The sequence below is a fragment of the Pholcus phalangioides genome, unplaced genomic scaffold, assembly GCF_987345545.1.
Source record: "Pholcus phalangioides strain wild (caught in Gottingen) unplaced genomic scaffold, Ppha-v1.0 ptg000039l_1, whole genome shotgun sequence".
NCBI lineage: Eukaryota > Metazoa > Arthropoda > Arachnida > Araneae > Pholcidae > Pholcus > Pholcus phalangioides.
Genome location: NW_028301625.1, coordinates 26,929,672 through 26,956,429, shown reverse-complemented (window position 1 = coordinate 26,956,429; position 26,758 = coordinate 26,929,672). Strand labels below are relative to the sequence as shown.

General features: G+C 35.7%; 2 protein-coding genes across 3 annotated transcripts in view; one reads left to right on the top strand and one right to left on the bottom strand.

The window, feature by feature from the left end:
• Window positions 1–24,653, bottom strand: part of LOC149065780 (uncharacterized) — a 65,487-nt gene extending 40,834 nt beyond the window's left edge. For both annotated transcript variants that reach the window (XM_089253643.1, XM_089253644.1), the window contains exon 1: window positions 24,297–24,653. The gene's annotated coding sequence lies outside the window, so the exon portion shown is untranslated. The remainder of the gene's footprint in view (window positions 1–24,296) is intronic.
• A 1,122-nt stretch (window positions 24,654–25,775) lies between these two features.
• On the top strand, window positions 25,776–26,405 carry LOC149065779 (uncharacterized). The gene has a single exon (XM_089254021.1). The coding sequence runs from the start codon at window positions 25,776–25,778 to the stop codon at window positions 26,403–26,405; it is 630 nt and encodes a 209-aa protein (XP_089110147.1).
• The last annotated feature ends 353 nt before the right edge of the window (window positions 26,406–26,758 follow it).

Here is a 26,758-nt window from a genome sequence, read left to right as displayed (position 1 = left end):
CTCTTTTTAGTAGGGCTGGGAATCGATTAAAATTTTTAATTGGTTAATCAATAAGTTTTAATTGATTAATCGACTGATTAATCAAATATTGATCGAATATTTTTGAACGCTAAACATTCATAACAAAAGTAGTATCATTGTGTGCAGCAACAGAAGAGATACAATTCAACGAATTGCAGCGCAATACAATTCAAGATCATCGCAAAGATATCCGTAAGCTCTACAACAGTGGTTCTCAACCGGGGGCCATATGGCCTCCTAGTGGTACTGGGATACTTCAAGGGGGCCACGGAAGGAAATTTAGAAAGGGGCCATGACAGGTGGTTTGAAGGGCTGCAGAGAGCTGAGAAGAAAAATTAAGGTGTGAAGAAATAATATATATATGATTTTATATTAGTGACTATACACTTACAGAATCCAACAAAATCACCCAAAACCAGGGCCGTCTTAGAGCATGGACCCACCCGGGCCTCACCGCCAACATTTTGGAGCAGGTTCCCTAGTATGGGGTTTTTCGCAGGCCCCCGGCTAGATTTTTCACAAGCAGTGTTCTGTGAAAAATCTAGGCTCTATATTAAATTTATAGTGTGAAAAACAAAAAATGATGAAAACCATATCAGGCCCCAGGCTGCAGCTCTGTCAGTCCCACTCTTGTGAGGGGTCATGCCCGGGAGTTTCATGTCCATAAGTGATCCCACCTTATGATATTTTGTATAGTGCAATGAATTTTGAAAATAAGTAGGAAATATGTAGGCTGTTTATTTCCGGCTAAGTATGGGACTGGACTACCATAGCATCACTTTGCCTAGGGTGCCCATGGTGTTGAGACGGTTCTGAATAGAACTCACACTCTGAATAGCTAAATACAGAAAAAATTTTTAAGGGAGTAGTGATAATTTAATAGCAAAAGGAGTAAAATTACTTTAAATTAATGATTGAATTACTAAAATAATTAAGTAAAATAAATTAATACTTAAATTACTTTAATAATTTAATACAAAGGGAGTATTAATAATTCAATAATCATTATTTATTACAATTGTAAATTATGTGACATTTTCGCAGGTTTAATTTCTATAGTGAATTTAGTGTGGAAAAAAGAATAAGAATTCTCCATGGGGGGGCAATTAAAATAATTAATTTATACTGTAAGTGCTCGAGCAATAGGGCCGTCTTAAGCGAATCATACCCCCCCCCCCCCGGGCCAAGTGATTTTTCTGAGGCCCTACCACGTAAATTCTCGAAAATTTCAACCAGATCTTATTTTTGTGTCACCCCCTCTCCTCAAGACGGCACTGTCGAACAGCCGGTTTTTACGTAACAAAAGCACTGCGGTTTGACACTTTCGAGTGCACTGCCGTGGTAATATTAGTGAAATTTCTAGGATGCCAAAATAGCGCTAATGACACCAAAGCGCCGTTGCTAATGCGCTATTATCGATGCGCAGTCGCTTTAACCTAGAAGGAAATGATAGAATCGGCCAAGTGACTTGACGTAAAGTAGGCAATGTTCTTCTCGTGGTCGTTGGACTGTATTGCCCAATCCCACAAAATTTAATGAAATTATTGATTCAAGAATATTTAGATATGGTCACTTATCTAAAACGTTATGAAGAACATCATTTAAGACATATAATCGGTTTCGTCAAGTAAATAAAGTTAATTTACACACTTTAATCTAAACTTTAATTGAATTTTAATCGGATTGTTCGAGTTCATTGACTCTCCCGACTAAAATTTTTAAAACAATTGATCAGATCAGCCTTACTTTTTAGAAAATTAACAGTGCAAAAAATTGGAAAACAAATGTAAGGTTGATCTCTGGGCTTACAGGCTTATGTCCTGTCAGCCACCAACCTTCCGCCCCCCCCCCCGTCAAGATATCTAAGGATAATCACGTTTCCAGTGAATAAAAACGGAAATTCGTAATAATTAACTTAATAAAGAATTATCTAAAATTTTACAGCGAAAAATCAGTTAATTAACAGTTAGACAAATTCGTGTGAAGAAAGTATTTTGCATACCTTGGCTCGTGAGTGCTTTTTGAGTTCCAGCTGCGACATGGATGTTCTCGTCCAGTCGTTCTGGATCAGTTCTGAACTGTATATCTCGGACTCATAGGTTCTAACTTCTTGCCTTGTTAGCCACGGCTACCTGCCGAACTGAAGTTGAAAGTCTTAGACTATGCAGTAATCACATTATTAAAAAGGGCATTTTGAAATAAAAATGGGCGGAGTTCGTGCCAACGACACTAAAAATGTGTCGAAAGTCCATTTTAATGTGAATAGCCCCTACAGCGTGATTTCTTTACGAGGTACGAGCAGTAAAAAGTTGTTGGCACATCGAAAAGTCTCCTGCTTTCAATCTTCAGGGATTTTAAACCAACAATTGAATTACACAAGTCTAAAAAAAGAGAAAAGTCTTTCCGAGAAAAGGGGGGGGGGACTACAGCATATATACAATATGTATATGGCCAATGTTCGAAGCGACCAGACTTCAGATTTTGGATGTAACATAGACGAGAAATACGTTGAAAAAAAAAATCAAAACTACAAAAACTTGGCCTAACTCTTCCCTACCGATGAGTCTACTGTTTTTTGGCATTGTGCCATCAAGGAAGACGACGATATTCACTGTTCGACATAGGTTCTAACTTCTTGCCTTGTTGGCTACGGGGTAACTGTTACGAATTGAAGTTTAAAGTTTAGACACAACATGAACCCTACGCATGCTGCCACCCTAAAGGGTGGGGCTGATAAGGTTCCAGTCCGAGCGGCCTCTCTAATTTTTTTTTTTCACACTACAAATTCACAATAGAGGAGCCCATGAAAAGTCTAGTTAGGATGCCCTGCTGCAGGATGGGGGGAGGTCGTGATTCTAGATATTTTTTTAACCTGTCATTATTACATCAAAAAAGGCATTTTTTATATAAGGTAAAGAGTTAAAGCAGTGGTTCCAAGCTTTATTTTCAGAGGCGTCTCAACGCATATGCGTACTACAGCACGGTCCGACTGCGGTCATTGCCATTCATTCATTCAAACCGAGCACAACTCCTGTGTATCCCCATGGACAATTTACTACCAACTGAGATGTGCCAGAAGTGTGAATATGCGTACTTAAGCCTGAGTGCGTTTCTTGCCTTGTGTGAATTTTTCTGCAGTCATATATGAGGTGGGGCTGACAACTCGGGCGCCCAAAACGACTCCTATTTTTTTTAACACTATAACTTCGGAGTGGCTCTTGAAAAATTAAGCCTAGGGGGCCCTGCTGCAATGTGGGTCCCTAGCATCAGTTAAACGGGTGTGTGATTCGCAGTTTCATTTTTCCCATTTATTTTCCGTTACTGGTGTGTACGACCGGGCCTTCCACTGGCAAGAAAAAAAGTTAACCGGGCTTCAAAAGGTTGAGAACCACCGGCACAGACGATGCCATAAAAATATCGGGCACAAAAATTTTAGAGAGATAGCATGTAAATTGGTAGTATGTTACTTCCATCCAGATAGGAGGTGGGGGGGTCGGGGGCATGATGATGTTGAGATGACCTTGTATAGGGTGATTATAATCAAGGTTTCACTTTGAACCCCACAGGACCTAAAGTTTTCAGATTTGAAAAGGTATAAAGCAGTAGCTTCGAAACATTCTCGATTTACGGCACCTTTTGTGTATCAGAATTTTTCCGAGGCACCTAAATTTTTAATACACAGGCTAAAGTTACAAGCAAGCATATGACTACTCTGGCAGGATCAACCAGGTATCAGTTCTCGGAAAATCCGATCCGAGGTCCAGACCTCCCCCGAGCGGCGCGCGATGGCCGCGTCGTGTTCGGCACACCTCCCTCCGGTCTTCTTATTCCGACTTCTTCAACCGAGAGTCGTTCGCCACAACGGTCCGCCGGGGCTTTTAGGAACCCCGTGCTAGTTCGGCGGGGATGGAATCCCCATCTAGCGGCCACGCAACCCGTCACTTCGGTCCGCGTCCGCCTTCGGCGCCTCGGTTACCCAAGCCGAGCGCCGCGGGACCAGGATGAGGATGCCTGTGTAGCGGGCGAATCCGAGAATCGACCCCGCTGCGAGAGGGGAGCCGTAAGCACTCCTGCGTCCCACACGATTGCCGGGGAACTAACTACCCGATCTTTGCCGAACAACGAACCTTCCCTCATGTAACCACAGCTACCAGTTCCAATTGATCAGCGCCAACCGTGTCCCCATAGGCTAAAGTTACAGGGGAAAATTCAACCCGTTTGCTGAATTGTGAAAATGAATGATTTTATGCATAGTAGGCCTACTTAATGGCAAATTCATATGTCCAACACTTCGAACGTGCAACAGAAAAAAACACCACAGCTCCCATTAGGCCGTCTTGACGCATGGCCCCACCCCGGGGCTCCTTCATTATAAGATATAGCACTGTAATTTTTCGAGATTAAGTAAATTGATAGGCTCATACTTCAGCATCATAAGAGAAGGCCCTAGAACAGTGTTTCTCAAAGTGGGCGTTTGTCAGGGACGTCACGGTTAGAAAGATATATTGATTTTGATGCCTATTTATGCTTTGAAGTGGTGTTTTTATAAGTGAACTATATTGTGGTTGAACCATGAGAGCAAGCATTGGCGTACGCAAGGGGGGGGGGGTTGGGGTTCTAACCCCCCAAGCGGAGATTATAGTGTTGTATTGCAGGATGAAAACGTAAACCCCCCCCCCCCCCCCGAGAAGAAAACTATTTGAGCAAGGGAGCCGCGGGTGACAAAAGTTTGAAAACCACTGCCCTAGAAGATCACTTTTACAAGGGATTCATGATGCTGTTGCGATGGCCCTGTATATATGTGTTCACGTTTATGTCATTTCCTCCCAAAGGCAGTGGATACACTTCAAATTTTTTTTTTTATTCTGAAAAATAATTACCTCATAATATAACAGCTTGATAATCGTTCGATGGTACCAATGAAAACGCACCAGACGCTAGGTTGGGAACCACTGCTTCATCCTGAACTATCAGCTCTAAAATTTCCGGTTTCATCAACCGTTGACGACACTGAATTTTAAAGCTTATTCAGAATGGATATCTACAACCCAAATTTTCAAGGTTTTGACGACACTGAATTTTAAAGCTGATTCAGAATGGATATATCTACAACCCAGGTTTTCAACGTTTTGACGACACTGAATTTCAGAGTCGATTCATAACTGATATCTACAACTGCAGTTTTCAACGTCCTTGCAGAACCCCTGATGGTTAAAAGAATGATTCACAGAATTCAAAAATGCATAGATATTTCTTTAATATACAGTGTAACCTCGATATAACGATGCTGTGTGAACCAAGAAAAATATCGCTGTAGCGGTATTATCCTTATATGGAGTATCGTTGTAGCTGTAGATATTTTTGTGCAAACAAAGTGGAATTTTTCAGCTATAGGTTCCGTGAAACCCTAAAAAGCTGAAGCGGAACCTCACGGTCCAACGGAAAATATAACAGGACTTAACGACCATGACACCCTTTTCACGATTCGAACCCAGACCTGTAAAATCAGATTAATTTCTGCACACCCATTTGCTCATTTTTCCTTTATTTCTCTCACACAAGGACTAATTAGACCAGGACATACACTATAGAGCAGATTCTGAACCCAAACCTAAACTTTTCGAACCAGGGGTTTCAACGAAAAAAAAAACGTTGTAAATATACAAAAATTTCATAAAAAATAAAACGAGATTATATTCGTACTACCAGATCCTGAAATGGGCCCCTTTGCAATAAATTTACAACCAACTTAAAAATAAAAAATGATACCAGGCCTCAGGAGGGTAAACACCAATGAGTTAGTACGACAATTTGTAACATTTCTGTATGTAGGAAAGCCCCCCTCCTCCACAAATCTTTCCCGAACGTCCATATATCACGATCTTGTTCCGAGTTCTCTCCCAAAAGAGACCACCGAAACCACGATCATTTTTCTCGACTAGAAAAAGCGTTTCTAATAACACTTCAAGGACATTACAATACAGCCATGTTGCCATTAACGGTCAACCACATCGCAATAAATTCGAGTATATTTTTCTCACACGTGTCTCTTGACGTCGGAAATGAGTTCCGTTTATATAGAAACCGATCTTTTTTTAAAAAACAAACAGAATTAATACCTCAAAAATAAACAAATACATTCACTGTAGACTGCAGACGAACACGATTATAACGGCATTAGAGATTCTATGAGATTTTGCCATTACAACCAAGGTTGAAGTTTTGAACACCTCAATTTTCATCTAAAAGTATAATTATATGCTATCAAATCCTGTGACGTTGCTATTTCATTAGGACCAGGATAACCATGTTGGGAGAGAAAAATACGAAAATAAGAATAAATATACGGGACATTGATTTTCACCAAAAATGTTGCCAATAGTTGGCAAAATGGTCAAATATTGCTTAACCCTTTAAGCGGCATTGGCGAGATATCTCGTCTTCATAAAAGCCTCTTATTTTATAACTGACAAGCCCATATATTTTGTAAAGTTGACTTCCCGATGGAAAAGTTTTCCCTATACCTCTTACTCTGCACCTGCTGAAAATCGGAGAAGAAAGCCTACTTTATTAAAAAAGATATGGCATTTTGATGGGAGGTTCAGTGATTTCTAATTACCGCTTGAAGGGTTGAACCCTTGTCGAGAAATAGTATGATACAGCAAGTCTGTTAAAAAAATGTATTTCACGCGAGTGTGTATACATGTACGGGGTGATTATAAAAAAAACTATCCCGACATATGGGCCCCTAACTATCATACCATTCACAGAAACTGAATGAAATTTTGGCATAAGGTATTTTGATGTATGCGCTCAAGAATGATATGGAAAACAAGTGTCACTCTAACAGTTACGGTTACAGTGAGAAAATTTCGAAAATATCAAATGGCAACACCAATTTTTTTGTATTGGAATGCGATCTCCATACTGAAAAACACTAAATAGCGTTGGAATGGCACCTGTAGCACGAAAATCCCCGGAGCTAGGCAAGGAAAACGTAAAAAGGACTTTGCCGTGCACCAGAGCATTAATGTTCGTTTCATTCGTCACACCGATTCTTCGGCTGAGATCCAAACCTGATTAGTCCTCCACAAGGTAATGCGGAAAATTTGTGAAACACAATAAAATGCTTTATTTTATGCTGCTTCTCTGTCCTTATTGGTTGTCCTCACTTTTAGCCTATCTACCGCCGGTGATTTCCATGCTACAGTTGCCGTTCGAACGCTATTTAGGGGTTTCCACAATGGAGATCACATTCCAATACAAAAAACTTGGTGTTGTCATTTGATATTTTCGAAATTTTCTCACTGTAACCGTAAATGTTAGAGTGACACTGTTGTTTTCCATATCATTCTTGAGCGCATACATCAAAATACCTTATGCCAAAATTTCATTCAGTTTCTGTGAATGGTATGATAGTTAGGGGCCCATATGTCGGGATAGTTTTTTTATAATCACCCTGTATTTCCTTATATAGAGTTCTTAGAGGCAGAGAGGTCCGTGCTTATGATACAAAAAAAAAGCAAATTTCCAAGACCTGAAAATGTGTGTCCCTGGGCACGTGCCCCGTTCGCCCGCATGAGAAACAGGTCCTGGTATCCTTTTTTTCAACGGCATGAATAGAACAAACAACCAACGAAAAATTTTCTTTATATCCGAGGTTGTCGCGTTTAATAGACCAAGGGTGCTCAACCTTTTAGGGAGTGCGGGCCACTTCATTGACTTAGAAACGCGTCGTGGGTCACTTGAGTCATCTGGAAATGTGTCGTGGACAATTTAAGTGATCTGGAAATGTGCAAGATCCACTTGAGCGATCGATAAAAATGCAGCGGGCCACTTAAGTGATCTGGAAATGTGCAAGATCCACTTCAGCGATCGATAAAAATGCAGCGGGCCACTTAAGTGAAATGTAAATGCGTCGCAGGCCACTTAAATGATCTGTAAGCGTTCTGATCTCGAAGAGTGCCGTGGGACACTCGAGTGATCTGGAAAAGTGCCGTCAGCCACTTAAGCAGTATTCAAATGTATCAAGTGCCTTCAGCGAACTGGATGTGCCGCGAGCCACTCAAGGGATTTGAAAATGTGCTTGGAATCACTTAAGTCGTCTGGACATGTGTTGTTGGCACTTTAAATGATCTGGAAATGAACCACGGACCCATGGTCCCCCAAGGGTGGGGCTGACATGGCTCCAGCCCTGGGGCCCGGGATGATTCATCATTTTTTGTTTTTTCATGCTATAAACAAATTCATCATAAAGGGGCCCGTAAAAGATCCAAGCCTGGGGGCCATGCACGGACAACTTGAGCGATTTGATAATCTCTCGTGCGCCACTCAAGTGTTTTGGTTATGAGTCACGGGCCACATTCAGATGACTCCGAGCGTACTTGAATGCTCAATCTTTTGGAGAGGGCGGGCCACTTCATTGGTTTGAAAACGTGTCACGGGCCAATGAAGTGATCTGAAAAGCCGATTAGCTCATTTTTACAAAATATGTTTGATGTCGTGGGCCATATCAGATGACCCCAAAGTCATATTTGGTCCGCGGGCCATGGGTTGAGCATATATGTCATAGATATTACAAGTAAGGTTCATTGGCATTATTCTGAGGGAATCGGCCCACACTACCAACTATTGACGTTATAGCCGAGGTGTTCTTATGTAACCACGCGAGTTTGACTACAGTTGAGTAAGAGATTTTTTTGCTAGAATATGCTTTTATATATATAAATACACACACACATATATATATATGCTTTTATAAATTTCTATTCTAAACTGGGAATAATTTTCGTGGAAAAGGTCAAATAAAGAGACTATACACAATATATTTCGGGTTGGGAAAGAGCTCGATTGCCTCAGTTTGTGCTAAATGAAAATAAGACACAACAACCACTTGTGTGAATTGAAATAAAATAAAACAAAATGAAGTGCGTCGAATCCGGTACCAGGTAGTGAAATCACGACTATTGTCAGAGGTAAATAAAAATAGACTGGCGAGTGGTACGAGGTGTTACACCATCCATCGAAACTTATGCATCCGGAGACCGGACACGTGCTGACCGTAACATCTACCTTTTTCTCTAGATTTTGACCATTTCGAATTAACTCGTTGTCGGAGACAGTCGCTTTAGAATTAGACTGAACTTTCTTTTCCAGCCGAGCTTTTCCGAGTCAACTTTTTCAAATCACGGGTGAGTACGATGCACAACATTTATGCAGGGCCGTCTTAACGAGATTGGGGCCGTTTTAATGGTTTTTTTGAAGGGGGAGGGGTTGATTTCATATATTTTGGGAGTGAAAAGTCTGAATCCAAATTATAGAATGTACAAAAATGCTGTAAAACCTACACAAAAATATGAGCAAGCTAAATGAAAAATGTATAAAAGTACTGTAGAGTAATATTAGATATTATATAAGAAAAGTCACATGCAGTGAAACCTCGCTACAACTATACTCGATATAATGATAAATCCCTATGCAACATTTTTTCAAGTCTTGTTTGGAACTGTCTATACTCTAATGTTAAACTGCTGCCTCGCGATGTAACAATAATCCCTCTCAACGACATTTTTTCTTGGTCAGCGGAGTATCGTTATAACGAGGTTTCACTGTAATTAGTAAAAGAAATAATTTCAGTATCAGTGGATATAATGATAGTTTCCGAATACATGAAATATTTTTATAATTCATAAAAGCTGTCATTTCATAATTAGTGCAAGAAACAATTTCATAATTTATGAAATATTTTTTATGAATATTGGAAGAAATAATTTAAGAATCAGTGTATATAAAACTAAGTGAAACAGATGATATAAACTAACTAATTTCTCTGACACGATAATTGCGCTAGTAATTTCAAATGCGAATTTCTTTTGTCTTGAAAAGAATTCTCAAAGTGACTTAAACCACTTCATTTCCGAACCCCCCAATTATAAAAGCAAATAATTTAGAAGTAATAATTTTACAACTAAGCCTATACTGAAACAAAAAATTTCATCAAAATTTCAGAAAGAAATAATTTTGCAATGAAACGAAAAATTTCAAAATTTCGTAAAGAAATAATTTTAAAAATAATGAAAGAAATAATTTCAACATTAGCAAAGTAAATATTTCTGAATTGATGAAAATCCGTATTTTCAGAATTGAAAAAAATTCATAATTTATGAAAATCGAAAAAATTTCGAAACAACTCGTAATTTATGAAAATTCATATTTTTCAGAATTGAAAAAAAAAATAATTTATAAAAATTCATAATTTTAAATTGAAGAAATAATTTATGGAAATTCATATTTTCATAATTCATGAAAGTTCATATTTTTCAGAATTTATGAATTTTCATAATTTTAGAATCGATAAAAAATTTATGGAAATTCATATTTTTCAGAATTTATGAAAATTCATAATTTCAAAATTGAAAAAAAACAATTTATGGAAATCCATATTTTAAGAATTGTAAAAATAATTTATGGAAATTCATATTTTAAGAATTGCAAAAATAATTTATGGAAATTCATATTTTAAGAATTGCAAAAATAATTTATGGAAATTCATATTTTAAGAATTGCAAAAATAATTTATGGAAATTCATATTTTAAGAATTGCAAAAATAATTTATGGAAATTCATATTTTAAGAATTGCAAAAATAATTTATGGAAATTCATATTTTAAGAATTGCAAAAATAATTTATGGAAATTCATATTTTTGAGAATTTATGGAAATTCATAATTTTAAATTAAAAAAATAATGTAGGAAAATTCATAATTTTAAATTGAAAAAATAATTTAGGAAAATTCATAATTTTAAATTGAAAAAAATTATTTAGGAAAATTCATAATTTCAGAATTCAAGAAATAATTTCTGAAAATCCATAATTTCAGAATTGAAAAATAACTTATGGAAATTCATATTTTCATAATTTATGAAAGTTCATATTTTTCAGAATTTATGAAAGTTCATATTTTTCAGAATTTATGAAAATTCATAAATTCGCAATTGAAAAAAACAATCTATGGAAATTCATAATTTCAGAACTGAAAAAATAACTTATGGAAATTAATAATTTCAGAACTGAAAAAATAACTTATGGAAATTCATATTTGCAGAATGGGAAAAATAACATGGAAATTCATATTTGCAGAATTGAAAAAATAATTTATGGAAATTTTTACATTTTCAGAATTAAAAAATAATTTATGGAAATTCACATTTTCAGAATTAAAAAATAATTTATGGAAATTCACATTTTCAGAATTAAAAAATAATTTATGAAAGTTCATATTTTTTAGAATTTATGAAAATTCATTATTTTAGAATCGATAAAATAATTTATGGAAATTCATGTTTTCATAATTTATGGAAATTCATGTTTTCATAATTTATGGAAATTCATGTTTTCATAATTTATGGAAATTCATGTTTTCATAATTTATGGAAATTCATAATTTTAAATTCAAAAAATAATTTATGAAAATTCATAATTTCAGAATTGAAAAAATAATTTATGCAAAGTCATATTTTGAGAATTTTATGTAAATCCATAATCTCAGAATTTAAAAAAATAAATTGAAATTCATATTTTCACAATATATGAAGATTCATATTTTCTCAGAATTGAAATAATTCATATTTTCTCAGAATTGAAATAATTCATATTTTCTCAGAATTGAAATAATTCATATTTTCAGAATATATGAAGATTCATATTTTCTCAGAATTGAAATAATTCATATTTTCTCAGAAAAGAAATTCATATTTTCTCAGAAAAGAATTCATATTTTCTCAGAAAAGAATTCATATTTTCAGAATTGAAATTCATATTTTTAGAATTGAAATTCATATTTTTAGAATTGAAATTCATATTTTTAGAATTGAAATTCATATTTTTAGAATTGAAATTCATATTTTCAGAATTGAAATTATTAACTTTTGAAAATTCATTTATTTCCAAAATAATTCAATGATTTCAGGTTCCTGTTTATGATTCGGGGCCTGGGCTCAGTTGAACCCACCCGTTAAGACAGACATCACTGAATTTATGTATTACTGTTTGATAATATTTAATTCAATTTTTGTATCCATTTGACTACGTACTCTCTTTTCTGTAAATTTCCTTTTGTTGATTTTCTTTTTTTTTTAAAAGACTCGCCGAGCATAAATTTCATAACAAACACGACACAGGGCCTGCTTCAACACGTCACGTTAAATCGAAGAGATCGAATCTATTCGTTAAATTGAATAAATCGTAAATAAATTTTTTTGCATCTGCTTTTTTATTTAATAAAAACTAGACTTATAGTTTGACCTAGACTATTACAGTACACGTTATACAAATCAACAAACGGTGTGTTAATTTTTTCGATGAACGAAATTCACTGAATTATTGTAGCCAACGTTTATTACATATACAGGGCTCCCACTAAAAAAAATTTGAAAAAGTAGGGACAAAATAGGAACAAATAGCACCCCCTTAGACAACAATGTAATCATAGTATAATAAAAAAATCCCTGAATTTTTTTTTTTAATTTTAAAATTAATTTTTTTCATAGCACTATTTCAGTATCCTATAAAATTGACTCGAGCCAAAGCAAAATGATAGAAATGACAGTTACAAAAATGGTTCTTGCCAAAACAGGGAAGTATATATATTTAGCAACCACAAATAATTATTTTCCTTCTGCCAACTCTCTTCGACAATTCACAGTAAATTATAAAGACATGCAAGCTTTTTAAGAATGGCGCTTTTCCACCTCCAAAAGCACAGCGTAAATTACACTGTCCGATGTAAATAAGTCAAGGGGAACTGGATGGCTTTACTGCGTTGTCCATCCTTTTTATAATGAGATTTGTTTACATTTTACTGTTCAATGCTTGTAAAATAGTTTTTGACAAATGAAGCACTTTCATTTCTAGCTCTTTGCTGAGCATTGTACATGTTGTTTATGCTTCTGCATGTCCTAAAAATACTGAACACAATTCAATGTTTTTGTGTAGCATCAGAATCACCAAACCTAGAATAGGCCTATGTATCCAACTGCTTTGTTATGCAAACTGTTGTTTCACCTACACAAAAATGTGCACTATAGTTTTGAATGATGAATGTTAGTTACTGTCCAAGACCATAAAGTAGTAAATACAAAATTATTTTTTCCATCCAGACAGAAGTTGTTAATGACTACTCTACTTGTTGAATACTCAAACTAAGCAAAGGAAAAATTAATACACCAAATAGTCAACATAAACCCCCAAATAACTTTAAAAATGATACAATTTCTGCTTTGTCAGAATCATTACTTGCAATCTACAAAATTTTTTATATTTGGCAATGTATCTATGATTCCTTCCTCAATGAAAACAATCACACGAATTTTGTTGATAGGATTTGGTAAAAAAAGTAGGACGAAACCCAGAAAGAACATTTTTAAGAAAAGTAGAACAAGTGGGAGAACTGCATATATTATGGTTAGGCCAGAATTCGGACATAAGTTAGGACATTACTGACCTAGCCCTAGTCATAACATTCATAATAGCGAGATATTCTGAAGATAAAATTACGTATTGTACAGGGCGGCCATAAAATAACTGCCAATAAGAGAGTCCCCAACGGCCACCAAAATCAACGAACGCGAATGGAATTCGAGATCTATGTGTTTCAGAGTATGCGCTCGAGAAGGAGTAGTGAAACAAAAACCTAGTTCTCTGGCGATTACGGTAAAAAAATCTACCCTAATTAATTAATTTTTTTCTTTTTAAAAGGCATACAATAAACACAAATCAATCAAAATTTTTCTTTGTCAGTTTTGGCAAATCACTGGATATACGCAAATTAGAGTCAGGGCGCAAATTAAAAAATGCAGGGTGTACGATCAATAGATCATTTCTGAATTTTCCTGTTACCGGCACTTACATAAGGTTTTCATTGATGGATACAACACTATTAGTGAAATTGTTTTACCTCATCCGGCTGAAACTTCAAGAACGTTTTGGACACAGAAGAAATTGAAGAAAGGCTCAAGTCCAGTGATTTGCTATCGTGTAGCGGTTTCTATCGACAGAAATTCGAATTAATTTTTTCTGTACTAAACAATTCCCCCCTCCGTGAGAATAACGTTCTCGCTAACCGCATTCAAATATAACATTTATGGGACGCCCTGCACATACGCGCGAGTTATTCTGAAGATAAAATTACGTTTTGTACAGGGTGGTCATGAAATAAATACCGATAAACGAGCTTCTAGCGGCTACAAAAATCAACGAATGTGAATGAAATTCGAAATATAGGTGTTTCAGAGTACCCTATGCGATCGAGAATGAGTAGAGAAAATTTTGGCGATTACGGTTTCAGCAACAAAATTTGAAAAATTCAAATGGCAACTTTCACTTTTATGCATTGCAAAGTGATTGGCGCAGTGAAAAACCATAAACTGCATTAGAGCGGTACCTGTAGCACCATAAACGCCAGCGCTAGAAGCAGACAAAAGAACATGTGGAAAAAACCAATGCAGATCACATTTCTACCGGCGGAAATTCTCCTTCGAGAGGTTAGCGCACCAACTTAGTGAGATCATCTTCCTTTGTCTGCGTCGGTGTTTATGGTGCGTGCTACGGATACTGTTCAAACGCCGATAAATTTGCAATGCATAAAAGTGACTGATTCATTGCAAAGTGAGTGTTGCCATTTGAATTTTTTGAAATTTTGTTGCTGTGATCGTAACCGCGAAAGCTAGGGTTTCGTTTTTCTCTTCACTCTCGAGCGCATACACTGAAACACCTATATTTCGAATTTCATTCATATTCGTTGATTTTTGTGGCAGCTAGGGGCTCGTGCATTTCAAAAGTTATTTTATGACCACCGTGTGTACAGGGTGGTCATAAAATAACTTTAATATACGTAATAGGCTACTAAAACGTCGTATTTACAAACCAGTGTGACAAGTTAACGAAATCTTTTCTGCGCGAATCTGAGGTGATCACAGATAGATGAGCGCCCCCCCCCCCTCTGCTGATGATGAACGCGTGCGACTCGGCAACCTACAGCACCCTCTTTGGCAGATAACGGAAATCAACAGGACGGGCAAATTGAGACATTTCGCTGATCGCGGACGCAGCTGTTGAGCCGCAGTTTCCAGTGTCCCACAAGCGCGAACCTTCGCATTTGGCAGGTGTTTTTGATCATTCGATCATCTTTGTCGCACACGAGGGCTACTGCGCTAACCCCTCGGTGTGGGACTACTTGCCGTAGCAATCTTTTTCTATAATAATGTTGTTTTTTAATCCACGTCAGGGAGGTTTCTGATAAGGATGAATCGGGTATCCAAAGGGTGTTTTTGAGCAATTTTCAAAAACAATCAGTCATGATATAGAAAATTAATGTTCTCGTTTGATGGATTGTTTAATACCAACATTTTATTTACAGAATTATCAAATAATTTCTATCAATAATTCCGGAATTATTTTTCATTCATTATAGAATTTTTTATCAGTTCTGTGATTGTTTATAAATTGTGAATTGTCATAAATACAGAATTTTTATTAATTTTCAATAATCCTGAATTTTAAATTTATGAATTTTGATCAAAATTTTTCATTCACTCTGGGATTATTTTCTCATTCATTCTGGATTTACATTTTCTCCACTCATCATTTTTATTAATTTCGGGATAATTTTCTTTTAATTAAGAATTTTCATTAATTTTCACATTTTATTGATAAAGAAGTTATTTCCACATCTGAATTTTCGCGTTAGTTTTGGAATTATTCATTAATTTTAAATTAATGAATAATTCCAAAAATAATAATGGTCGCTTGATGAATCACATTTGAAGGAGGAACTACAATGCCCGAGCACCCACTGCATCGATTCACGAAATCTACATTTCCTGTGTAAACATCAAGACGAGCACCTACAAGTCCCAAACACTTCCAACGCCCCGTGGAAAGCAAATATAAAAAAAAAATCCTAATATACAATGTTTGAAGTAATTAATATTTTGAATATTAATATCAAGAGACATAACTCACTGACTATTGCTTGGATTTAATCCCTTTTTCTTAACTTATAGACTATAAAAATACTACATGCGCATTACCTGGAACACCAAAACAAGAGCATAAACGAGAAATCTCTCTCTCAATCGTATGCTATAATAAGGGCAGGGCCGTGGTCACACAGCACCTCCGAAACCACGCCCACTGAGCCAAAGCGGCAAGCTCAACATAACAGAGATGAAACTATACTTGGTCCTTGCGATATAGTACTGGGTTAAGGTAAACTTTACCATGTGGCTCAACGTAGGCCTACTGTAGACGTATATCAGTAACTTTTTCACACATTGGGAGCGTTAACCTATGGGGGCCTTCTTAGAAAGTATTTTGTACATCAGGCGGATGGATGTCTAATGGAATTCGGATACTGCACCAAAAGACGTATGCCTATATAATGTCAATTTTTTCAGAGGAATTCATAATATATACCAAATACATATTTCTATGAGTAACGCAGAATTTTAGTTAGGCTGTAAGATGAAAAAATTCATTGCCGTTTTTATTTTTTACCTAAATTTTCAAGTGTGTCTGAAGTTTTTGATTTGTAATTTAGGATTTATTCAAAATAGGTTCCATAAATCTCCGGCACAAGCTCGGTAGAAATCATGGCAGCCTGTCGGTCACTTGTAGACTATAAGGAGTTCGAAAGAAGGTTCAAGATGGCCGCAGCGATTCCGATGCCATTCATGGATGGATGTTCTCCAGAAGTACATAATTTCATTCAAAGTTACGCGCGCATGCTTGGTTGCAACGAAACGTCCATCATATTGCCACTTATCAGCTTTGTAGCAGCCTGCATAGGGCCAGACTCGATTCTGCCGCTTGCGCCTTTTTGGACTGAAAGACCGATTACGTGGAGCCTTGTCGTTACGCCATTGACTTTACAATGTGTCGAGGTCTCTGAAATTTTCAAACAAGAATTTCGACGGGCGGAAGAATATTTATATGGAAATAGTGAATGGAGGTCAATGAAAATTCTAACTGACGCACAGTGGTTGAGAAACTTCAAAAATTTCATGATCCGCAATGGCGGACGAGCATTAGGATTCCACAACAACACTCAGCTTTTAGAAAATGTGATGGATGATGGTGAAATGCAAACCATGTACCGTCTGCACAAGGGATTAACGTGGATAAGTAATTTCTATCTGGACAAAAAATTTTTGAAGCACACGCAGGTTAATCTCGCTCTTCATATGACCCCATCGTCGATTTATGATACGTACAGCAAAGCACCAGAAATCAAGAAATTATTCGAAAACGCCTTTCTTATGATATGTGCAGAAGAAAAAAAAGTTGAATTCAGTGAGCTTTTAACTGTAACGAATGCAAAATCATTGCATCAGCTTTTCAGTTATGTTCTCAGCCTGCATATGGCCGGCAACACCATCTATAGACTGAGTGACGAAGCCATACCTACATTTGCAAGAATTCACAACCACATCACTAAAGTAGCGATGACCATGAAGGACAATGAATTTGATGTTCTTCCTACAGCTGTGTCGTATCTCGGAAGACTCTCTGGCATTCTACACGTTTTGGACAATGCCCTAGATTCATTGTGTTCAGAACGTTGTGAAATATGGAGCTTTGAAATCGGTTCTAGGAGTGTGTGGAGAGCTTGGAGAATTGTGGAACATGCTATGCAACAACACTGTATCTTGAAGAATCCAGACATGACCGAAGCATTGTCTTTAGCTCTTATGCAGAATCATTCTGGCACGATGTACTTCAACTTTTATCCTTTTTATCCACCGTACAGACCGGCAGAAGAAATGGATCCCATCGAAAAATATTTCAAACATCTCGATGACGACGAATTCTTGTCTGCACATGGACAACAAATCGTTCGACTCCTCACACATGCTTGTCAGCAAATCACAATTGAGATGTGTTTAAGAGAGATCCTTCCAGAAATCATGGAAAATCTAGATGCACATTGGAAAAAAAAGATTGCTATGGCCCGGTTTTTTCTCAAAAGAATAGTACAGATGGGATTTGGACTTTTTGTGAAACGAAATTCCCTTATCCAACCAGACATGCCCGTCTTCTGCAAGTTTCGATTCAACGTGCTTGATGACAAGCAAAAAGAAATAATGCTCAAGTTGGGCATTGAAAAGCACGAATATCAACAATGATTTACTAATATGTGATGCCATGCAGGATCGGACGTGAAACAAGAATCAGTATTATGCATCAGAATTCTAATTTTCGTATTCAATGAGCAATATTCTGAGGCGATTAATGCACGTTTCACCAAACTTTACACCCAGCACTAAAAGCTATCGATATGATACACACATTCAAAAATAATAATTAATAATCCACAATGAAATTTTTCGATGACGTATTTCTCAAGTTAAACGTTAGCTGTTTTGCAAGCTTCATGTGGTGATGGCAAAAAGGGAACACGATATTCTTGAAACTATTGCGTTTATTTCATCATTAATGATGCATTCAAATATGGTTTCGCTCTGTCGATATAAGAAAAATATAAAAAAAATTCATGTTTCAATATTAGATATTAGCTGTTGCTTTTGACATACAAAATGCCAAGTTTTCCCTTTTCTGTACAATTCAGAAACAATTTATCATCATGTATTCCTATACTATGTATGGTAAATAAACAACCAGTGGCATTATGAATCATTTGTAGTTGCAGGATGTCCTCCCATAGGGCAATAGCTAATAATTTAAATGATTTATAACCGTTAGTCTTAGAAGAAACTTCCAATTACAAACAATGTTTCCAATGGCCTTAACTATCATCTCCCATAAAGACATTCAAGTCAAAAAAAATTTCGTTAAAAAAAGTGAAAAAAATTAAATTTTTTTACTGTTCCTGGATCCTATTAGAATTTGGTCATAAATAGAAAAAAAAATCTTCCTATTCCATAAAAAACAAAATCCATAATTTACGATAAAAAATTAGCATGAAACTTCGAATTATATTATATTATTAATCTTATATATAAATGTGAAAGTATGTATGTTTGTTTGTTCTTTATACAAATCTATAATTTTAGATCGATCATCCCCAAATTTTACACATATACCAAACAGGACCGGGATTGAATGGTAGGCTACTTAAAGGTTTGTCACAGCAGGGCAAATGCCCGAAATGGGCAAAAAACCGTAGGGTAACAATGGTTCCTGGATCAGTCACTTTCGGAATGTTTACTTCTTTTGTTGTGGTTCCCTAACAATGTGTTTCAGACATGCACATGACTGTACAATGGTTCACTTCTTTGATGCTGCCAGTATTATAGTTCATTCCTTTATAATGGTTTGTCACTTTTTCAATCCTCTCAGCAGTTGAAGAAAACCCAGGCAGCACCGGGTATTTTTGCTAGTAAACTATATATGTTGAAACACGTGCTTTTTAGAAATGATAGAAGTCGCTAAATTGAAACATGAGGTCACGTGAGAAAATGACTATCAATTATTATTTATTTCTCACAAAAAAGTAGTCAGGAAAAGGACATTTAATAAAAACTTACCTTTTTTTTTCTTGAATAAATCTAATTTGTGGATTAATTTATAATTCTAGTTGATTTAAAAGAAAGTTCAAGCTGTGGCTACATTCTTCTCGACCGCTTCAACACAAAATTTGATAGGTGGCCATTGGTGTTGTAGGATTTCTACCAAATTTTTTTAAATGTCAGAAATAGGAAGAAAAAAAAGCTGGGACTGTAAGCTATTGATGAAAATACTTAAAATTATAAAAAGATTCAATATAAAAGTAGGCCTACATACCCTACAATCTTAAAGACATATATTATAGAAAATAAGAATATATTTTTGTTTTAAAAAATATAGTTCTCATTTCAACATTTGAAAAATGGGATGGGAACAGCCAAGAGAAAGAAATTTCCTCAAGAAATGATTTGTTGATGAAAAAATTATAAATGTAGTGGCGACTTGTCAGAAGCAGGTGCAGTGCCGTCTTAATGCATGGGCCCACCTGGGCACCTCAAGAGGAAAGGGCCTCACAAAAATGAGATCTGGTAAAACCCTTTCTAGAATTTACCAGGTAGAGCCTCAGAAAAACCACTTGGCCTGGGGATCCATGATGCTCTTAAGACAACCCTGAGTAGGAACAGAAAGTGACAAAAAGTTCTTTTTGCTAAATATATTTCATGTCAACTGCTGGGGACACAATTTAGGCTAGTTTCCATGCATAACATACACAAAATAAAATTCTAGGTCTATTGTAGAATTTCAGCATTCAGGTTTAAGATGGGTAAATTAGAAAGCCACTGATCCATGAAAGTTTTTTACTATAATTCCTGAATAACTTAAAAACTGGCTCCATTATGATATTACATAGGATATACTGTATGTGTTACTAAGATAAATTATTTTACCTTGAAATTTAGTTTCACTTGTGTTTTTGAGAGAAAAAAGAATCTTGTAATAAAACAATGACTCATATATAGGCAGAGATAGACTTGGAAGTCGGGCTGAGGGGCAGGATGATGTCAATTCATATATACATTAGATCAGCTGACTTCACCTTTGATGCTGGGCCCCCCTATCTCCACCCATGCAATGACTATCAAATTAGACCGACTCAAAAATACTTCTTATTTACCTTCTATATAGGCCTACATAATCTTATTCTACTCTCACTTGATAATATTGTTCAAATATTTGCATTAAAATTGAAAACACATTTTTAAACAAATGCACAAATAAAACATCTCTTTTGGAGATCATTTATAATACATTTCCTGTTAATTTAGAATTTACACTTCTCATAATCAAGATAAACCAATCTGGTATTGGCAAATTCAAATAAATTTTTCATTAAACTTTTGAGGACTATAGCAGCCTTAAAACTTAAAATACACCAAGTTTTTATCTTATTTTGATCAAGTTTGAACAATCAAGAAAAATATATTCAGCTTTCAATTCAATTTTATTTATAAATACATAAAATACTCTTACTAGCAATCACAATTTTTTTGGGGTTTTGACATTAGTTGTAAGGATTTGATTCAGAATTAGATAAGATAATAATAAATGAGAGAAGACAAAAAAAAAAAGGGAGGGCGAGAAACTCGAAAATGACAAAATAAAAAAAAAACACTTAGTAGGTGCAGCAACAATAGTAATTGGAAAGAAATTGTTTGATCTGTTTTCCCATCATTTGATTCAGACAGTTTGTTGAATTGAACTTAATTAAAACGTCAAAAGAAAAGTAAACAATAAATTAAAAAAAAGTTGAAAGGGTTATGTTATGAAGGTAGTCAGAAAAAATTAAGGGAAGGTAACCTGTGGCAAATAGAAAGTAACATGATTTAGAAAAGCAGTTTGGTGAATGCAAATTTTTTCAAACGAAATGTTCAATGTTGGTGATAGTAAAAAGATGTTTTTCAAGATTTTCTTAAAAGTGGATATAGATGCTGTACTGTTAATAATTTCATTTGGTAAGTTATTGTAAAAATTTGGAATCAGACAGGTGAAATGTTTTTTACCAACTGTTTTATTAATTTTTGGAATCAAATAAAAATGACTTAATCTTGGGGAAGATCTAAGATTAATTGGTAAAGAAATTTTTTTTTTTTAAAAATAAGAATAGATTGTTTGAAAGTATAAATGCAGCAAAGGGAGGATATTTAATGAAAGGAAAAGATTTGCTTTAGACATGAGACAAATCTGAAGTACAAGCAAGACATGTAAATACCATCACAGTCATGCCTTTTTTTTTTCTTTGGAATTATTAAATTTCTGATGATATCCAGGGGTACAAGTATATCCACTACATATCGCCATCATTTTGAACAGAAGTCGCGAGATTTTTGTCAATTTAAACCTTTGAGTAGTTATGAAAAATGGTAAAATTATTTTAAAGATTTTTAACTCCTATGGTTACTGATGCTTAGATAACTGATTCATGCTTCATAACAGTTCATATCATGGAGTAATCAACTGTAAATTCTAATCAACTGCAGCAGTCCCTCAAAATTTTTTTGCAATTGAACACAAACAATATAAATTTTGAACATGCATCTAACAAGATGGATTGCATTCTAGGGTTGAAATTAGAAGGAATTTGATATTTTTTTAAACAACTTAATAATTACTTCAAAATTTCCAAAACAATTATTTTCAAAATCACAATCAGATTAAAGACCTTGAGTATTTGAACCAAGAACTTATTCTGGACTCACCTTCCTATACAGTAGCATTTGTTATCCTTATCAACAGAAAAATTATATAGTAAAACCACTTTTTTGCGGTCAATGGTAGGACAAAAAATGCATCTGAATAAGAGGGGGTGACCATTAATAGAAAGTTTGAAATGCATACTTTTATTATACAAGGGGAAATTATTTAGCTGTAAAAAAAGGATAACCCCATCTCTGAGGATTGTCCATTGGTTAAGAGGGTTTTACTGTATATTTGTGATTCTCATGAAATTGGCCTAAATTGTGCCCCAGCAGTTTACATTGCATATATTTGACATACAACTTTTTTCCTCACTTTCTATTTAAATTAGTTTATAAAAAATTACCACTGTTTTTAATTTTTCCAAGTAATAGATTTTTTGATTTGCTTGAGAAAATTTTCATTTTTTATGGAAATTTCCTTCTCCTGGCTGCCCCCAGTGCATTTTTCAAATTTTAAAATAACTTTCTATCTTAAAACAAAAATATTTTTTTTCAATAATATACATTTTTAGGACACGTATACTTTCATATTTCATTTTTTTGCAATCACAAATATTTTTTATCAATAGTTTACAGCCAAATGAAAATTTTCCCCAGCTTTTTTTCCCTGACATTTAGAGAACATTTGTTCAAGTCCTATACCACCAGTTGCCACCTGTTTGTGTGTTGAGAACGTTAAGAAAAACAGAGCCTTCACTTGAACCACCTTTTAAATCAATAAGAATTTAGATCAATATTCACACATTAGATTTATTCAGGAAAAAAGAGGCGAGTGTTATCAAATGTCCTTCTCCTGGCTATTTTATTTTTTTTTTTTTTTTGTGAGAAACATATAATTGAAAATTATTTTCACTTACCACATTTCAGTTCAGAAACATCTATTATTTCTGAAAAGAATGTGTTTTCAACATGCATAGTTTATTATCAGTGTTACAAAACATGTAAAAATGCCTTTCTCCAATGACATGGCAAATGCAAAGACATGTACTCAATGTATGTATACATATACATATAATTTTTAATGTATTTTCAAACCCCCCAAATGACAGGCCTGCATGTAGGCCTAAATACCCCATCACAGTCATACTGTTCTGCTTCACAGTCATACACTCTTCCTTTTTCTTTAGTTATCAACTACCAATGATATCTTGAAGTGTACAAAACACAGAATTCTAACATGAATTTAATAAGGTGGTTTGCAGTCCAGGGTTAAAATTAGAATTTTAGATATTAATTTTTAATCACCTAACTTGAGAATCCCTTCAAAATTCCCACAACAAATAATATCAAAATCACAATCAGATCAAAGACCTTGAATATTTGAATCAATAACTTATTGAGACTAACCTCCCTTTACAGCTTTGTCAATATCAACAAGAGATTTGTTATTCCTATCCACTGAACTTACATGTAAAGAAGTTAAATAGCACACATACACCAGCTTTTTACACATTCCTACACCACATCCTACATTCCTTCTAACAAAACATGTAAATATTACCACAATCATACTGTTATCTCCATTTTTCCTCAGAGTTATTAACTCTAGGAGTACAATATCTTGGAGTACAATAAACATGAAATTAATAAGATAGTTGGCATTCTATAGGGGGTTAATATTAGATATTTTTTTAATCGTTTACCTTAGCAATTCCTGAAAAATTCACCCTAAAAATTTCAAAATCATAATCATATCAAAGACCTTGAACATTTGAACCAACAGCTTATTTGAGACTCACCTACAGCAATGACCATATCAACAAGAGCCAGCATTTGTTATTCCTATCCAGAGAACTTTTTATATGTAAAAAATTGACTAGCAACTCCCATACACCATCTACATTCCTACCACATCCAATGATCAGGAGGGGTGGAAGAGTTTCATTGAGCATTTTAACGAATGTCTCATAATTAAACTATAGTACACATCCACTTTGCCTATGCAATTCACACAATGCTAAAAATTGAGCGATGGCAGCACAACCGGCCCACACAAGTCACTGGGCATAACTGAGAAAATACAAACTTAAAAGAAGGAACAGAATTACACTTACATAAAAGGGGCTCTAGGAACCCGTTGACAAAAATATAGCATAGACACCAATTCCCCCTCTCGCAGACATTAATTCCAACAGTCGGTAAAAAAAGACATTGCTGTCAGCAAGATCGTTCTCATCGTTCCCCTTCCTCCTTAAGGCTAGCTGTGACAACACCAGCTGCAGTTGGCGGATCTATAATAAAGATGGTCACGATACACAAACCAGAAATATACATCTTCAAATAATTCTTACAACACTCTCAAAATGTCAGCCAACTCCTTCGATGGTCTGATATTTGCCATCCACTTTCTTTTGACCTCAACAGTGTTAGCTGAGTTGGAAATAAAAAAAAAAGATCTAAAATATATCGGGAAGTCTCCACAAAAAACCACGTGTTGTTTACACCCAAGCGCGCACGCTGTTTGAGATTTTCTAGCAAAATATTTATGACCTTGTTTGCTTGGGTCTCCTTTCAACCACAGGATTCAGTGGGAAAAGGGAAGAAAAAAATTAAAAATATAATATGAAAATAACACGTTAAGAGATCGCGTTATGCGATCACTTTTTCCAGTGATTTTTTTAAAATTAAGCAATTAGCCATGATAGTTTAAAACAAAACCATGTACGCTTTGATTTTGGAATACGAAACTAGATGGCATTACTAATCAGAGATTTCAAGTCTTCCCCACAAAGGATTAATAAAAATAGCTCGATGATTTTCTTAACACGTTATATTTTTTGGCCTACAGCAAGAGATGGATTTATGACTTTGCCACCTGCGAGCTATTCAAATTTTGCCGCCCTTCTCTTGTTCTAATTTAATTTTATTGACCACTAATTATTCAAATTTGTCTCCCCTTCGATCTTGTCGCTATGTGAACGCTTAGCGTAATACGTCACTGCATTCTACCGTACATCAGTAGCTCCTAACCTTTTCGACTCGTCGAGCACTTTTTTTGCTATAGAGAGGAGCCTTTAGTCTTTTTTTAAATATACAGTAGTTATGTTATTATTATAATTGTCAAGGGCCACCCTTACCAGACATGGGGCCAGAAGCACGTGGCGTGGCGACGAATATTCCTCGAGATGGCAGTCGTGTCGCGCGCGCCCTCTTCGGCTCTACTAGCTGAAACGCGCTCACGTCTCTGACCAATGCTCTCGAATGTACTGTATAATATTGTAGAGTCTTCTTGTTGTTGTATCAGTCGGTCGCTTAATTCTCGCTCTCAAAGTTAATTAAATAAATGTTAATTATTTGTTAACTCTTGATCATATTATTACATCACGGAATAAAACATCAAATAGCTGACCCAATTAGCTAAACTGGTGACAACCGGCCGTTTCAATATGGATATTATCGCACCTGCTTTACTTTCGTTTATCAGCACCATATGGTCTCATTAGCACGGATTTTTGCCGTTAATATTTTTCAGGTAGGCGAAACTTTTATTTCATGTTCAACAATTTAGTGAACTGAACTGCTTTTAATTGATCATGGCAAATCCGAATGCACAACAGGATCAATCATCTCAAGCTGATGTCAACGCACGTGCTTTCGATTTGTGCCGTGTCGCTTTTAAGGCACCTCCATTCTGGGAAACGGATCCTGCCGTATGGTTTGCACAAGTGGAGTCACAATTTTTAGTTTCTGGCATCTCTAATGACTTAACAAAATTCCATTCTGTTGTCGCGTCATTAGATTCAAACGTTTTGAAATGTGTCCGTGACATTATCGTTCAGCCACCCACCACTGATGCCTATAACATGCTCAAAAAACGCGTGCTTGCATATTTCGAGCAATCGGAAAGTTCACGACTTCGATTATTGTTCAACGATTTGCATTTAGGTGATCAACGTCCATCACAATTGCTTTGTGAAATGGAAAGTCTCAATGGTGGAAAACTAAACGAAAGCGCACTCTGCGCGTTGTGGACTCAACGGTTACCCTCGCAGATTCTCAGTGGTTGTAGTGATGAATCTACAAATATTCGGAAGCTTGCTGCAATCGCCGATAAAGTCTGTGAGGTATCCAGAAATAGTACCGTAGTCGCGACTATCGATTCTCATTCCGAGGTCAGCACCCTCCGTACAGAAATTGCCGAACTGAAAAATGCTTTTCAATAGCTTAGCAGCAACAATTCATCTCATTCGAGTTGCATCCGCACTCGCTTTCGCAACCGTTCCAGAAACCGATCCCGATCCAGTCCACGTTCTCAAGGGCTGTGTTGGTACCACAACAATTTCGGCGAGAAGGCTCGCAAGTGTGTCACTCCTTGCAACTGGTCTACGGGAAACTAGTCGGCGCAGCTGCTTCGTCGGCGGCAGGTTGTGGTACAACGAGCCGACTATTCGTCTTCGAACGCAAAACTCGAACACGATTTCTAGTGGACAGCGGTGCAGTTATTAGTTGCTTTCCCAAACGGCTAACGTCCTCGAAATGTCTTCCTACGGAATTCAAGCTGTATGCAGCGAATGGG

Bases quoted from the DNA above. Each gene is read 5' to 3' on its own strand.
- LOC149065779 (XM_089254021.1), top strand. From the start codon at position 25,776: ATGGCAAATCCGAATGCACAACAGGATCAATCATCTCAAGCTGATGTC.